This window comes from Perissodus microlepis, chromosome 16, assembly GCF_051167445.1.
Source record: "Perissodus microlepis isolate ML-2025 ecotype Zambia chromosome 16, ASM5116744v1, whole genome shotgun sequence".
Classification (NCBI taxonomy): domain Eukaryota; kingdom Metazoa; phylum Chordata; class Actinopteri; order Cichliformes; family Cichlidae; genus Perissodus; species Perissodus microlepis.
This window is the reverse complement of record NC_140476.1, coordinates 11,809,588-11,825,479: the sequence shown is the minus strand read 5'-3', so window position 1 is coordinate 11,825,479 and position 15,892 is coordinate 11,809,588. Positions and strand designations below refer to the sequence as shown.

Genomic DNA, 15,892 nt, shown 5'->3' with positions numbered 1-15,892 from the left:
AGGTGAGAAAGCTGTCATAATGAAAGAGCAGCTGTGACCTTGCAGTGGAAATGGATAAATGATGATGCACATAAAGTGCTCCAATCTGCAGAGCTTCTATTCTAACTGCCCTTCCTCCAACTAATGTGTTTAACTGGCACTTCTTTACTGATTTCAATGATGAGCCAACCCACTGAAGAATTAGTCTATAAAACTGTATTTTATGTTCTGATAATCTTCTGGCTTCATCTGCATTCAGTAGCTATTCAATATCCCATTAACTTCTATTAAATGATTAAAACTAAACCATTTCTACCAGCACTTTCTTTTTTAAATACTTTTGGAGAGAACTACAGTATATACACATGCAAGTGTCAATACATCCGATGCATTGACACTTAACATACAAAACTGCCTTTATACCCTCATTTTTAATTTCCAGATAGATATTCTTACAATAGCATAACTTTAAAAAGTGAACAAGTTCAGCTTAACAAGTCTACTTTGCTAGATCTGACTGTTTAGTTTTACCAGTTCTAGTATCTGCTGCTACATACAGTTTGCTTTAAAGCTCACTGGATTTTATTCATAAAGCACAATATCCAGATTACCTTAAATACAAGTTAAGGTTTTAGGAAGGTAATGTCTTAGGGGGGATATATCAGGTTAAAAGCAGAGGTTAGGTAAGACTCTCCATCAGCTTTGACATTCACAGATGACATAAGGGTAGGGAGCAGATGGAAAAAGTGGAGGTATACGCTGGAGAAAGAAGAAGAAAAAAAAAAGATGACTCAGTTGAAGCAAGAGAAGAGGTGGTGAAGGAGTTTAAATACCTAGTGTCAATGACAAGGCAACAGGTAAAGAGTACAGGCAGAGTGTAGTGGGTGAAGATGAGTGTCAAGGGTGATCTGTGAAAGGATGGCAACAAAGGTGAAAGGGAAGGTTTGCAAGATGATAGACACCCCTGCTATGATGTGTGGTTTGGAGGCAGTGACAAAAGGGAGGCAGAGCTGAAGATCTTAAGATTTTCACTTGGAGCGCCGACTATAGACAGGATTTAAAATGAGTACATCACAGATACGACTCAGATTGAGCAGTCTGGAGAAAGTTTCCAATTTGGAGACAAGCCTTGCTTTGTTTCTGAGACCTTTTCAGCTTCTTTATGGTCCTTACTAGTGGCATGCAGGGCACCTGTTGTTCTTTCTAAGAAACTTGTTTTGGACATTAATCTGTATGACAGGAAATTTCATCAAGGACTTTAGTTTAAATATCTAGAGTCAAACCTTTGATTATGCAATCAGAAATGGGACGCTGTAGTCATGCTGAAGAATTTATTCATTTTGAAATTTCATGGGAAAAGTGAAAACACACAGGAAAGGAATGTGATTTTTCCCCCCCCACAGGTGATGTGAGGCTTCACTCCTGGTACAGCATCCATTTTTCTTCATCTTATGCCTTTTTGTGTCCCAGCACCGCATCATAGATCTTCCCAGTGAGGCAGTGCCGGATGTTGGTGAATCCGGCAGCAGTCAACAGGGCAGCATACTGAACATCTGTCCTCTCTCTGCCCTCCGTCTGCACCAGCATGTTCAGGGAGTAAAGCTGAGCTGTAAGCGGGCCAGAACCATCCTCACTGAGCAGCGCCTCCACCACCAGCACAGCACCTCCTGTAGCAGGGATAAAAATACCTGCTTCAGTTCTTTTCCCCCCTTTAAATAAAGTGTCCTGGCAAAGCTTAGTGACAGGTTTGCAAGACCAAAAAACAATAACCACACACACACACACACGTTAAACCAGTCGATCCAATGTGATGACCCCTACTAGGTGTTGCTACATCGGGACACCTTTCAGATGGTGATTATGGTTAATGACTGGCATAAGCCAAATCTGGGCCCAGGTCTGCTTTTAAACCCCACTTCCTTCTGTAAGCTGGCACTGTGACACCATTCACTATCCCGACTTTCTCATTTTTCTTTTGCGGCCCTCTGTTCTGTGATAGAGTCGGCTGCTTTGTGTCTGACTTTGATCAAAGTCAGAAGGACAGATTTCTCTGGGATCAGCTGCATTGTGGGATACAATCTGCTGTCTCATTTCAAGCAGATGAGAAAAGAGAAAAAAGAAAGAAGCGCGCTCATCCCTTTCACACTCAGATATGCTCAGACCTGGTTTGCAGGCTTTATAGATTCTCTGGAGTAGCTCTACGCAGCGTTCGTCTGTCCAGTCATGGAGGATTCTTGCCAGAATATAGAGTTCAGCTTCTGGTAGAGAGTCTTTGAAGAAGTCCCCTGAGAAAGAAAGAAAAACATATCCATCCATATGAACATTTTAAAACTCCCTCCATTGAATTCCTAAGACACAGCTGCATTTCAGTCATCCAGTTCTAAAGAATAGATTATGTGAATGGGAGTTCTAGGCTCTGAATTTAACCCTATAAGTCAATGCTAAAGTGGAAAGGATGCTCCTGAACAGGTGAGCCATATGCATCTAGACATGCAGCAGTAAACAGAGCGGCCATGATTAAAAGTGTACGTTTGATACGTGTTGGTGGAACGAGTATGTCGAGTTAGTGACTCAAACTAGGCTAAGTGCTTCCCTTTGATTTAATTATTCCATGTAATTAATAATTCTGTTGACAAGCCTTCAAGTAGTAAGACATGATTCGATTAGTGGTTTACATTCTCAAACCTAATTACTACTAAAGGATGATGTCCGTTATAAAATGCATGCAACCTAAAAATTACTAGAGCATATCTCCAGCTGCTGTCTTGTGCTGATAGTTATCAGGGAAAAATTATTTTCCTGCCAACACAGCACCGTTGCTGTAATATCAGTGTGCAAGCAGTAACAATTTTTTTCTATGCCCATTGTAAGAGTGTCAGTATATTTGCAAGTTATGAAATAAAGCACACTGAGGCCAACACTCCTAAAAAGGCCATGTCACAGCTTCCATTGTGCTCAACACCATGATGGCTAGGAAAACAGCAGGAAGCAGTTTTGTGTCTGGGTTTAAGATTGCCATCTGCTGCAAACCTGCGCTCTGCCTTACAATAGCTGCTGTGCTGAAGGTAACAATATACATTAAAAAAGGAAGCAGGAAGTAAAAATTTAGTGTTCTACCCAATGTTTTCCAGCATGCCACACCAACTCTGGGAGAATGACAGTCTCATTTGACAACATCAAAATTCTCATTCTGCTTGTTTTGAGATCAGTGATTTTAAGACATTCCGCAGTAATGACAGGCATTACAGGCCAATATGGTTCAGACTTACTGGCCATTTTGTTAGGTACACCTGTTCAGCTATTTGTTAAATCTCTAGACAGCCAATCACAAGTAACTTAATGCTTTTATCCAATGAGACATTGCCCTTGCTGAAGTTCAAACATCAGAAATGTTGGAGAAAGGATTTGAATGCAGCACAGCCATTTGTGTCAAACAGGCTGGTTTGAGCATTCCGAAAATGCTGATCTACTGGGAAGGGTAGGCACAGAACTTTGTGTAAACATGAAAGCATGAACCCATCCTATGATTCAAGACTCTGCACTGAATCATACTTGTTATTAATCGCTGGCTCTCTTCCACAGCATATCTATTATCCTGTCTTCCTTCTCTCTCTCCCCAACGCTTCGCAGCAGGCATCCGCCCCTCCCTGAGCCTGGTTCTGCCGGAGGTTTCTTCCTGTTAAAAGGGAGTTTTCCCTTCTCACTGTCGCCAAAGTGCTTGCTCATAGGGGTCATATGATTTGGGGGTTTTTCCTCTGCATTATTGTAGGGTCTACCTTATAATATAAAGCACCTTGAGGCGACTGTTGTGATTTGGCGCGCTGTATAAATAAAATTGAATCCTGCTTTGGATCAGTGGTTCAGACTGATGTAATGTGTATGAGATATTTGCTTGACACCCTTTGGGCCCTTTAGTACCAACTAAGCATCACTGAAACACCACGGCCTACCATGTGTACCCAACAAAGTAGCCAGTGAGTGTATATTTAGAGTTGGCCGACATGGATACCGAGCTGGATATTATGCAGGTGAAGTCAACTTGCTGAAAACTGACCAAATGTCTGCTTTTATGTTTACCTTCAACTATTTTCAAAAAAAAAAAAAAAAAAAAAAAAAAAAAAAAAAAAGCTGGAGAATTTGTTTTCGCAAAAGTCACTTAAACAGAATTATGAAAAAGATTCAAATTAGAATCCATGTTTTTGTGAACAAGGAAACATGGCAACTAGAAAAATGAAATAGTTCACTGATGTCTTTTGGGTAAGAACTGAAGAAAAAGTTTTAGCTACACAAAACTCTCATTGTCATTTCATTGGGATGGTCACATAGCTCCTGTCTTTAATTTCCATAACCTCAGTATCAGCCAGTTTTGTTGACAACCCCTTACTCTGTTTATGCAATTTGCATATTTAGATCTTATCAAAATGCAACAGAACTGAGATAATGAGTCCTTTTAAAACCACATGTAAACACAAGAGCTGAGAGTGTATCCAAATGTAGACTGCTTGTCAATAACAGATGTGAATTATGTTATGGACACCAATCTATTGAGAAGAAAAAGGAAAGAAAAAAACGAATAACAGAAACACATGTTATATTGAGACTTACTCGATAGGTAATAATGGTGTTACCTTCATGAAAGCTTATCCTCTGGTCATCCTCCTTGATAAAGTGTTCCTTTGACATGTGCACCACCTTGGGGAGGTCAAAGATTGTCACAGTGCATTCTGGGTAGGCTGACGTGCAGTGCTTGGCTAATGCCCCACTGCAGCCTGGAGAGGGAGAATTACCATTAGTTGCAGCACAATGAATACAGTCTTCATTAAAAGGACTGCATCACTCAAGAGTGCAGTCATACAAGCGGAACAGATGCTTTCAGGTAGAATCGGTTATTTATTTGCATGATTTGTATGCGGTGGCTTTGGGAATATGGTTCAGCTAACATTCATGCCAATAAAGCAGAGCAGAACAAATTACTTGATTCGACTAATCAGTTTTAGTCTGATTAGACATCTGAATATCAACCTTTATGCTGAATGCATTTGAAATCATTTTAGCTATGCAAGCTGCCTGTTCTCTCAAGCAACAGTCAGTGCACAAATTCCACAGCAGTTCATTTCATTATTGAAGTCTCTTTAGGCTGGATAGACAAATGTTTCAAGTGCATAGAGGATTACTTTGTTTTCCACTTTGGTGATGGTCCAACTTTTCCTTTAGTGCCATTAGTAGGTCGAACCCTTCCACCGGTGAGGATATGGTGAGCAAGCAAATTTTTAGACCAGCTAAACATGAGCATGCAGGCATCCTCGGTGGGCATTTAACATTAGCATTTAGGAGTTCAAAAGAAGCCATTAGTGTTCCTCTGAGAACTTTGAAAATCGGACTTGATGAGATGGGAAGAGGCTTTGAAATGAGGAAATGAACAAACGTGCACATGGGTGGAAACCAATGACTTAATGTGAAAATATGAATCCTTCAACTTCAGGCTTTGGCAGCATCACTACCATCAATTATGCCTCATAAAGCAAACTGAATTTAAAAATTGAGAGAGTGACAGATATGGAAAGATTGATTGGACAAGAGAAAGTTAGATTGATCCTGTATTCTACCTCACTGTCTCACTGAGTCTCATTCATATATTCTCAAAGGATTTCACTTTACACAAACCTACAAAGGCAGTCAGACTCAGGCTGGTGTTTTGTGGGCATATATGCCAAACCATCTAGCCCTGTAGAGCTTTCCTCCTGTATTCTTACAGAGCTTTCTATAGCCCCTACAAACACCCACCTAACACCATATTTGGCTCACATCAAACAGGGGTCAGTAGAGGAGAAAAATCAAAGAGCAACAAGGGGAAGCAAAACCAAACACAATATGCTGTTGGAGTCCCCCCCCAGCTGACCCGACTGTCTCAGTTTGTTAATGAAATCCTTTGATGACGGTTTGAGATTGTAGCAGTACAAAAGTTATTGCTGCATTTTAAACTAGTAAATGTCATGAGTGCAAGTTTCCTGAATTTTTGTCGACATGGTCATTTAAATAAAAATTATAAAGAATGCAGTTTTGTTCATTGGACAGTTTAAATCCATCAAACTCATTCTGATTTGCACCCCAGCAGTATTGTGTCAGCTGGATATTGTTGACTACATCTGCATCCAATGCAGTCACAGAAGAGTCACTGAAGGGGCAACTTTATTTTGCACATCCCTCACAATGGGGAGTACTGCTCAGCCTGTGAACAGTCAAGTAATGCCTCTGTTGCTCTGGAGCAGCTTTCAGAACAAGCGTCAGCATAATTACTTTTTCCTTTATAAACCAGAAGGTCTTTTTCAAGCTGGGGGATGGAGCTGAAGAGGATTTCCTTTGGGGAAGGCCTAATACACCCCAGAGAGATGCATATTGACAAGTGTGCAAATTGAAGTGGAGCCATGCTAGGGGTTAGAGGTGAGGATATATTGGCCTTAAGATGTAAATATTTGACTGCCTGTCATTTAGAGTTGCCTCAGTTTTATGGATGAACCAATTTAATTTCAGTAGAGTCATCAGAATGACACTGCTGCTTTAACCAAGTGGCATTTCCTTAAGATTGAGATTTTGTTTACAGTCTAACATTAAAACACCCTGTCCATCAGATTTATTCTGATGTCTTAAAATGTGTTTACAGAGAAACAAATTGATTAACATGAAAGTAGCTTGAAATGTTTCAGTTTGCTTGTTATGCAGTTACCATTGATCAAAAGGAAACAATTAGTTTATTTGTAGGCGTGTACCTAGACATAACTAAATTTGACTCCTAATAGACCAAATGAACCTCATTCACTTTGAATGGTGTCAGGGTTTGGGACACAGCTCACATGTCTGTTATAGTGAAGACATGACTTAACATTCATATCCCCACAGCAGGGTAGAAAATGATGTTTTCCCCACAAAGATTTGGCTACTTTTGAATGTCCTGTCTACAGTCAGAGCCAGCACTACCAAACCAGTTTCAGATCAGCACAAATGTATACATGCAAACCAATTCCCAGAATTGGGCTAATTTGTAAGACATTACAAATTAGCCCAATGAATTTGATTTAGTAGTTAACTTGGCCACATATAAAGATGAAAATATAACTGGCTTTTTTTGCTGCGACTACCTCCTGATACGTTTCACACATTAGTGGCATAGCCTAGAAGCAGACATTTCAACAGCTGTAAACTGCAAACACTAACAAGCTATAGTGGGGCTTGTTTTTTGTTCCTTTCCTAGTTTTGTCATAATTTTCATTACTGTTTACAATAGTGTTTCTTAAAACCTTATTCTGCAAGTCTCTCATTAGAGAGATTCCCTTGGGGGGGATATATAGAAAGATGTCTTGCCTAGATGGCAGTTTACATTTTAGAGGTTTAACAGTGGTTGTAACCTTTAAATTGATTATCCATTTTAAACAAAAACATGCCTTTTAAATTGCCATTAAATGTCACATTAAAATAAATGTAAATAAACCCAGGGAAGGCTCTTTCCAGAGATGTGCACACAGTGTGGTTTGTAATCCAAACCAAATCAACTAGTTGACAGAGTGCTGGACAGAAAGAGCTCCTGAGCAGCAGGTGTGCACAGACACAACAGATGCTGTGTGAGACTGTCTAGATGGATGCTGCAGTCGTGCCCTTGAGGCTCCCGTTTCCCCAAGCACACACTTTTCAGGGATGCAGCATCATGCATAAGCATGAACATACAAGCCCATGCTGAGAAAGCCACAGAGGGGTGGGTAAAACACTGTACACATGTAGGGTTCCATGTGGGAGAGGTTGTTCTTTTATTGGCTTCACAGCGCCCCTATGTGGTCAGTAGTGGTGCTACAATGCAGCCACCTGTGGTACAGCGATAGTCAAAGTAGATGTTGCATCTGTTCTCAGTGAACTAAAGGTCAGTATGGGTTCAGTGTCTGTTTAGTAGTTCACCCAGTTTGTACAGCGCAGATTCTCTTAAACATGAATACTGGACTTTCAGGGATAAGCATCAACATTTTAATGCAAGCACCACATTGAAGTCAGGTGGCTCTGCCCACTGACAACAATTGGTGCATTGTAATATCACCCAGTACTGAAGTACAGAGCTGAGAATACACTGAGCTCCTAGCTCAGCTTGATTCACATGACGGAAACGGACTCAATATCTCAGACAAAAGCCTTTTCCAGCTTTTATTCATAGTATTTAGGATAGAAGAAAACTCCTGTGACTACCCTTTTATTTGTTCCTCTATGCTTCTTTTTGATCTGTTCCATTGTTGGTTGGCTTTCGTGCATATCTTTACAAGCTCTGTTCTTATTGTGTTTGTTCAGTATTTTTCTCCCTCAAAGTTTATTCATTGTGCCATTTGCTCCCCTTGTAAAACATTTTGTAAGAAACCTGCTATTCAAAAGACACTATGAATAAATCTGACTTAAAGCAAAACACGCAGAACAGTGAAGAAAGCTTCCTTTCAAGTATCCAAAGACAGCTGACTGCTGTGAGCAGCGTCTAGTTTCACATTCACATATTTTTTTAAAAAGGCACACAAGCTGTTCAGTTCAACAGTTGTTACAATTGTATTTACTGGCTTATGCCTAATTCTAGTTTGTGGGGGAACTTCTTGTGATAGGGTTAATAGGATATACATTTGTCATGCGTCTCCATACCTGTAGAATCAAGTTAAATACAATCCACCAAAATGTTAGACTGTGTGTAAAGTGTAAAACTATTTGTTGTTCCAGTCTTGTCTGGAATGAGATTCTAGCTGCTTAACCCTGGAAAGCTGCATTTTGTTTAATGAGTCAAGCGTTTTGGTAGAAGCAGTACTGCAGTGCACTGCAAAGCAGTTCAGCACCTGGACTCTGTGCTGATGTGATGCTGTTGTAATAGATGGAAAATGTGGTCTGGCATTATCTTACTGAAATGTAGAAGGCCTTCCCTGAAAGACATCTTAAGGAGTGCATCTGCATATGCTTTTCAGCACAGATTCTCATTTTCCAGATTTGGAAGTTACCAATAGTACAGATACTAATCCACCCTCATATCATCACAGATGAAGGCATTTGAAAAGAGTGCTGATAAGCCAGATGGTTTCTCTTTAATTCATATTTTTCCAAAGAGAATTACAGATTTTAAACAAGTATGACTCAGAAGATGCCAGCAAATAAGCCAAATCAGGCTCCAAGAACTTAAACCACCATCGCAGCTAACAAATGCCAAGTTTTGGCCTGTGAGGAGATTAACCCAGATGCTGGTTCTGTTATACTGTAGATGTTCAAAGTCTTGACATTGAGGAGTAGTCTGAGATTTTTCCAGTTTGCAAATGTAATTCTTTGCAGACCGAGTATAAAAGAGCATCCTAGCTGAGTTTCACAGAAGGTGGCCAGTTTTTCAATCTTAACGACCTGTTGCCAATTAACTCATTCCAAGTCTTCTTTCAGCTGCCGAAATAATTCCAATAAATAAATAAAGTTTAAAAATACAAACTGAGATCGGGTTGCCTCGAATTCAAGCTGAGCTAATATTTTTAAGGAATTAATCTGTTTAAACATCTTTGTTGTTCGCGCAGGTTTTTTCTTCCAGATCCTATCAGAGCCAAGTCATGGTTAATAAAAGGTAACTGAAGTCCTTGACTCAGAAGGTGTGGGGAGATCAAAGATGCGTACACTGCAAATGTGCGGCTGACCCAGCAGCTGCTCAGTTAAGACAAACTTGGACTGACTTATGGAAATCAGATGAAAACTTACCTCCAAGGTCGCAGATGACTTTGAAGGGGGAAAGGTCAAAGGCTGTGACCACATCCTTACCACAGATGTTCCAGATGGAGTGCATTAACTGCATAAATTTCACCATTTCCTCATCCGACCTACACACACACACACGAGAAACATTGTTAATACTTTCATCGTCTCAATGCATTGTAGCAAAAGCTTCATTTTCTGCAAGCGATCACCTAAAGGAAGCTTCTTGCTGCCACACACACACACAGCCTCTCGTACAAAGTCTTGCCCTGTGGGGACACCATGTTGTGTGCGTGTGAGACAGGGTGAGGCAGAACAGAAGAGCCTGTGGTGACTACTGCTGCTCTGAGGAGTCTCCACCTCATCAACTAGCACTCCACCCTGCCATGAGGGCAATGTGCATACAAACAGCCTCTAGTTTGTAACAGAATTTATCCAAACTTCAGGGTAGCAAAAGCCATTTCCATCTGATGCACAAACCGGCTTCAGACGACAGTGACCTCAAGAGTAACTTTGAAAGTGAATCATTGTTGCTTCAGACACTGACTGCACTGGATGGGAAAAGATGAAATGACTGTGAGGTCAAACAGCAGACTGTCATCTTCAATTTGAAAACATTTGGGGTATAGAATGATGAATGCCCCCCAACGACAATCTTCAGTCGTTTTCCTTCACGAGGAATACATTTACTTGAACTCTCATCCCATCTCTAGTTCTATTGAGTACAATGTGCTTAGCCTGGTTTTCTGTCCTCGTCCATATCATGATATTAGAACTGCATGATCCGTCTTATATTAATCAGCATCCCCCAGTCTCCATCATCTCTGCACTTGCTGGAGACCTAGCTAATGGCTTTGTTGCTCCAGCCTCTGCCATCCTGGCTGCAATAGAATAGTTTGAGCAGCAATGTTTAAAATATGATTCACCAAGTGTTGTCATGTTTTCTGACAAACTATTGCAGTGTATTCCTGCACTGACAGTTGATGGGAGACATGTGAGCCATGTTCCATTATACTGGAGCCAGTATAAAGTACAGTCCCCACAGGGCCAGAATCCCCAGACAGCACATGCAGATTCCACACAGAACTCCAGCCAGCTAGTCTGCATTTTAGAGCCTAGACAATATACTGATGGGGCCCATATTTTCAATTTGCAGATCTACTGTAGTGGCATTTATCGTGGCAGATAAATTAAAGTTCCAAAAGGCAAACAGATGTCTTTCAGCCATGCTATGAATTATATTTTATAGTTTGTTCACCGGCACAACTTTCCTGCTGGTAACATTCATGTTTGGAGCCACAACCAACCCAAGTAAAGTCAGTGAGAGCATTACAAGTAATCCATGATTTTGTGACAATCCCAATCTTATTCGATCGCCAAAGCCAGACCCCCCGTTTGCTCCAAATCATCTGCTTTCTCAAGTATAAGAACTCGAACTCTAGATGAGACTTTGCTGTAAATTATTCAGGTGCAGTACATGACTGGTTAAATGGCTGTGAGTAAACAGGAGTGACTCATCCAGCCAGTTTTGAATCATCCTGCTCCCTGCTGCAGCACTCCAAGAATGCACTGATTTCAGTGGTTGTTTTCCCCCTTACCAATTTACCCACAGTATTCACAGGGGGAATCAGCAGGGACAAACAACTGCTTCTCCACATTAAACTGTGTGCAGGTGCAGAAACTCTCATGTAGGGCATTTTCATTTACAGTCAATTAACATTCAACTGCAGAGTCATCAGCACAAAGTTGTATTGTTTTACTTGCATATGCTTCATAGTTTTTGCATGCATCTTTGTTAATGAGGTTTATTCAGTTATATCAGCTGCAGTTTCAGAGTACAAAACGCTAAAAACTTAGTACAAAGAAAATTTAGCTTTATTGATATCCTGCTTAATGTGTGCCCAGGTTTACTACACTAAAGACATCTTTACTTTGGTACTTTTCAGTCCTATGGAAAATAAACCATCAAAGTTTTGCAAATCATGCCATAAGGATGTTTTATTTATTGCCATTTGTTTCTGGCAGTGATTTACAGTGCACGGCCTCAGGGAGACTGCTCAAAACCTATTAGCAAACAAAGTGTGAATTTTTATTGCATGTGACCCCTGAACACAGCCAACCAGCAGATCGGTGAAGCGTTAAAACTGTGGGCACTAGATACTATAAACACACGAGTCCTAAAGGACAACGGCGGTTGCATTCTCTTTGCCCCAAGCTTCCTCACATCACTGCCTGTCCACACCCCCTCTGTCTCACTCTCCCTCACACAATACCTGCCTTCAAATCAATTCCAGACAGTTTTTGTAAAGAGAAAAAACAAAACTGACAGACAGGCTTAAGATGGAGAGACATGGATGGAATGCAAATGTGGTAAAGTGTGCATTTCATCTGTTTACCACAAAGAGAGCTTCTCACCTGTAGATTGCTTCAAACAGGTCTCCAGAGCTGACTCCAAAAGCCTTTTCATACTGGGTTCTTCCCTCTCTGGGATAAGGCAAAGAAAGAATTACTTTATATGACAACCATAACATGCAATTATCTGGTTACATGAGACTTTACTAATCATATTCAACTCCTATGATACGCGAGCATTTTACAGTCAGTTCATAAGATTATATCCCAATTTGGTAAGTGGCACATGCTTCGTTCAGCTCCTGCAAGATCAAATTAGTCATTTTGCTCAAGCGTCTTTGTCCTTTGGCATCTTCACTGAATGGTTTTTCAGCGTTTTAGATGAACTACAGCAACAGTTCATTCTGTCACACTGCCTGAAATCTGCTGGCAGCCCACCCCCAGATATGAGAATCAAATCAATTTTAGGATGAGGTTTAAAAAATAAATAAATCAGGAAATCCAGCCCAAAATCCACAATCTTAAGCTAGAGGTCAAAACTTACATTCTCACAGCTCATTTCTGACTCACTTTGGTATGCTTTTATTCTCAAACTAAATCTTAAACTCCAAGCATGTGTCAAAGTTATTAAATGTTTATAGAAGTACTTTAGTGTGCCGGGCATTGTTCAATTTTCTAGCACTATATAAAGCATAGATTAAATATTTTACATAAAATAAGCAGTTTAATAGAAACTGAAGTGCTTACTGCTGTAAAACTAAAAGGTAATGATCTAATAAGCAACAAATATCACTAAGTGCTTGGCAAGTGGTCTGTCAAGTATTGAGAAAAATCAAATTAGAAAATTGGTTTGATCATCAAAACACATTTTGATAACATTTAAATTGGATGGCAGTTCTCAACCTGGACACTGGATACATTTCTAAGCTTGTGATGTGGTGATGTTCAGTGTACTGACCTGACGGCATCAGTCAGATAGTGCCAGCAGAGGTAGATTGTTTTGGAATGGTAATGGATGGACTGGTAGAGGGACAAAGGACTGGAGCGTGTGAGGAAGAGCCTGGCCTGCTCAGTGTTACTGTAAGACACTGACACAGGTGGGAGAAGGGGTGGAGTAAATTACTGAATGAATGCATGCATGCAACCCTTTTACTTCATATTTGAGATGACGTGATATGTGAAGGGGAGGTGCGCAGGTAGGAAGTGAATCTCCAGACATAAATTACAATAATCGATCACAAGTGTTAAATTGTGGGCTTGTAAATTACAATTTTCTTCCACATTCATATTTAAAACTAGTTCAACCTTAAGTGACAATTAGCAATGACAACTGCTACATGGCTCACTTAAGTTGTATTACTGATGTGTGTCGGCTGACCTTTCCCATCGTCTTGGTGTCTATTGAGGAGCTGCATGCCAGTGCAGGCAGCCAGCAGCCTCTCTGTGCCATCCAGACTCGCACCCACAGCCTGACTGATCTCTGCTGCAGACAGGGACCGCTCTGAACCCAATAACACATCAAACACACCCAGCTCGCAGGATGTGAACAATGTCTAGGTCAGTGAGCAGAGAGAATAGAGATAAATGGTGAGGCAAGATAATAGAATAAATTGACTTCTAAAGAATGTTATTAATGAACTTCTATTGGGAAGATTGGGTTCATCTACACAGATTAATATAGATGAAAGTACTTTTGGCCAGTTCCTCTCAGAGCTGCTAAGAAGTCCTGCACGAACTACGTAACATATCAGAGACTACTGGTGAAGGGAAAAAAGGGCACATGCCTGCTGTTTTGACGTAACATACCAAACATAGGTTATTGATTTTGCTGACATTCTGGCTCGCATTATTTCCAGCATTTTTTGCTCCAATTATTCAAACAAGTGTTTGAAGTATAAGGACTTTTGTTTCAGAACCCTTTAATTTTGTTTCTTAAATATTGTAATTTGCCAGTCAACAAGCTTCAGCATGCAGCATCTTTGCACTGAATGCGATGGTTTTCGATATCAAGACCTATATAGTTTAATAGATGTACTGATTATTATGTTGGAATTTGTGTTACATAATTAACCAATTAGTTAATGCACCACTGAAATGTCAAGTTTACAATCCAACACATGTCTGCATTTGACCTGTATACATATACGATGTACGCATGTTACCTTGGAGATCAGGAAGCCTTCGATATACTCCATTATTCTTTTAGGGTACACGTCTGCAGTAGGCAACACCTTAGTTGGAACCATTTTCTCACTGTCAGCCATTGCCACAGATCGATCTTCCAGACAAGAGAGAACCGTGCCTTCTCAGTTGTTACACCTGCAAAAGGGTTTGCATGAATGGAGGTAAGAAAAGAGGCAGACTAAAACTACACAGCGTGCCCACCCAGCAGCAGCAACGAGTGTAGCAGTGGGCTAAGCTGATTACAGCCAGATAACCTAGATTAGAGCATGGGCTCAGTGTGTCAGACAAAGAAACAACTCTGAAAATACTGCTGCCTTGTTCATTCTCGCTCAGCCACTGCATTCTCATACCAGACCCAGTTTCTACAAAGATTTCATCACCCCAAATCCAACAGTGTGGGATAGCCAGCTCTTTGACAGAACATAAAAGAGCAAAGTGTGCTGGTTACATTTCATACATTAGCACTAAAGTGATACCATGTCACCACATATTTCTTAGAAGCACACATTCATTGTAATTTCATTAATCATTCAATCTGTGATGGTCATACTCTCAGCCACACAAATATAAAGCCAGCAACCAAGACTTAATACAACATAACTGAGCCTCCTTAGTTTCTGATACAAACTACACTTACAAACATATTCAGCACACGTAAGGTTTTGTACCAGATTTTTTTCCCCTTTGTATTTAATGTAATGCACTTTCTATCTGTAATGCACATATTTGGTTAACTTTATGCTCAACAACGTTAAAATACGACAGACAACGGATTTTTTTCCCTTGTTTTACCAGAGCTGTGCCAGGGTCCGCTTGGGTTCTGAGGTCTGCTGGTACCAAACAATCTTCTACCCGCCACTGGAGCACTATTACATACAAGAAGCGCTAATTGGGACATACCAAGTGTTGCTACATCATGGGGAGGGGAGTATTTAACTTAAATACGTTGTTGATTTTCTTTGCTTTCTGAATTAGTTATTTTGAATATAGCGATTTTTACATAAATAACTATTAAAAAAGCTTTTGTTTTTGTTTCTTTGTTATTGGATATGTTTTCAGTGTTTGTTCCACTTGATTGCCTAAATTGGCCAGTACCAAAATGATCAATACTTGGTTTGTTTGTTATTTTGTATCCTGGTGCTTCATTAGAGCTTGAGTTTAGTTGACCGCTTTTAAGGGTCTAGAACTATACTTGACTTTGGAAAAAGTATTTTATTTTGGGGGTGGAAATAAAGCCCACTGTTCCAAAAACCTACTACACGACTCACACATGGTGGCAGTGCAGTGATCAGCCACCTTTCTCTTTTTATAACTATAATTTTTCTACTTTTTTTGTTTCTAATATGGCACCAGACGCAGTGGATGAAGATATCAACTAGCCAACATTAAAGGAACTAGCCATGATCATCCGGGCCTTGATGCCACAGCAGGAGGTCAAATTGAAACAAGAGTCTAGGACAAAAACTGTTTTTAAGGCAATTCAGCAGTTTTAGCTCTTACAGAAGAAAACAGGCTCGCTCTTCCCAGAGACCACTTCAGCTGATCCAGAACCACGGGAAGTTGTGATCTGGTGGTAAACCACCACCAGGTCCAAGATAAGACACCCTCCACAAAATAAGAGAGCCAGTATTCCCACAGGTCA

General features: G+C 40.4%; 1 protein-coding gene across 1 annotated transcript; it reads right to left on the bottom strand.

Annotated features, from left to right (window-relative positions):
* Window positions 1-1,296: 1,296 nt before the first annotated feature.
* asmt (acetylserotonin O-methyltransferase) lies at window positions 1,297-15,162 on the bottom strand. The gene is made up of 9 exons (XM_084908663.1): window positions 15,043-15,162; window positions 14,229-14,385; window positions 13,445-13,619; window positions 13,025-13,154; window positions 12,130-12,198; window positions 9,721-9,839; window positions 4,608-4,748; window positions 2,142-2,264; window positions 1,297-1,646 (listed from the first exon to the last, which is right to left on the bottom strand). The coding sequence occupies exons 2-9, from the start codon at window positions 14,328-14,330 to the stop codon at window positions 1,429-1,431; spliced, it is 1,077 nt and encodes a 358-aa protein (XP_084764789.1). The 5' UTR covers window positions 14,331-14,385; window positions 15,043-15,162; the 3' UTR covers window positions 1,297-1,428.
* Window positions 15,163-15,892: the final 730 nt, after the last annotated feature.

Excerpts from the sequence above, each read along its gene's own strand:
- asmt (XM_084908663.1), bottom strand. The coding sequence starts at position 14,330 with ATGGCTGACAGTGAGAAAATGGTTCCAACTAAGGTGTTGCCTACTGCA. Across the intron at positions 2,265-4,607 it reads GAGGATAAGCTTTCATGAAG|GGGACTTCTTCAAAGACTCT; the intron begins GTAACACCATTA and ends TTTCTTTCTCAG. Across the intron at positions 1,647-2,141 it reads CTATAAAGCCTGCAAACCAG|GAGGTGCTGTGCTGGTGGTG; the intron begins GTCTGAGCATAT and ends TCCCTGCTACAG.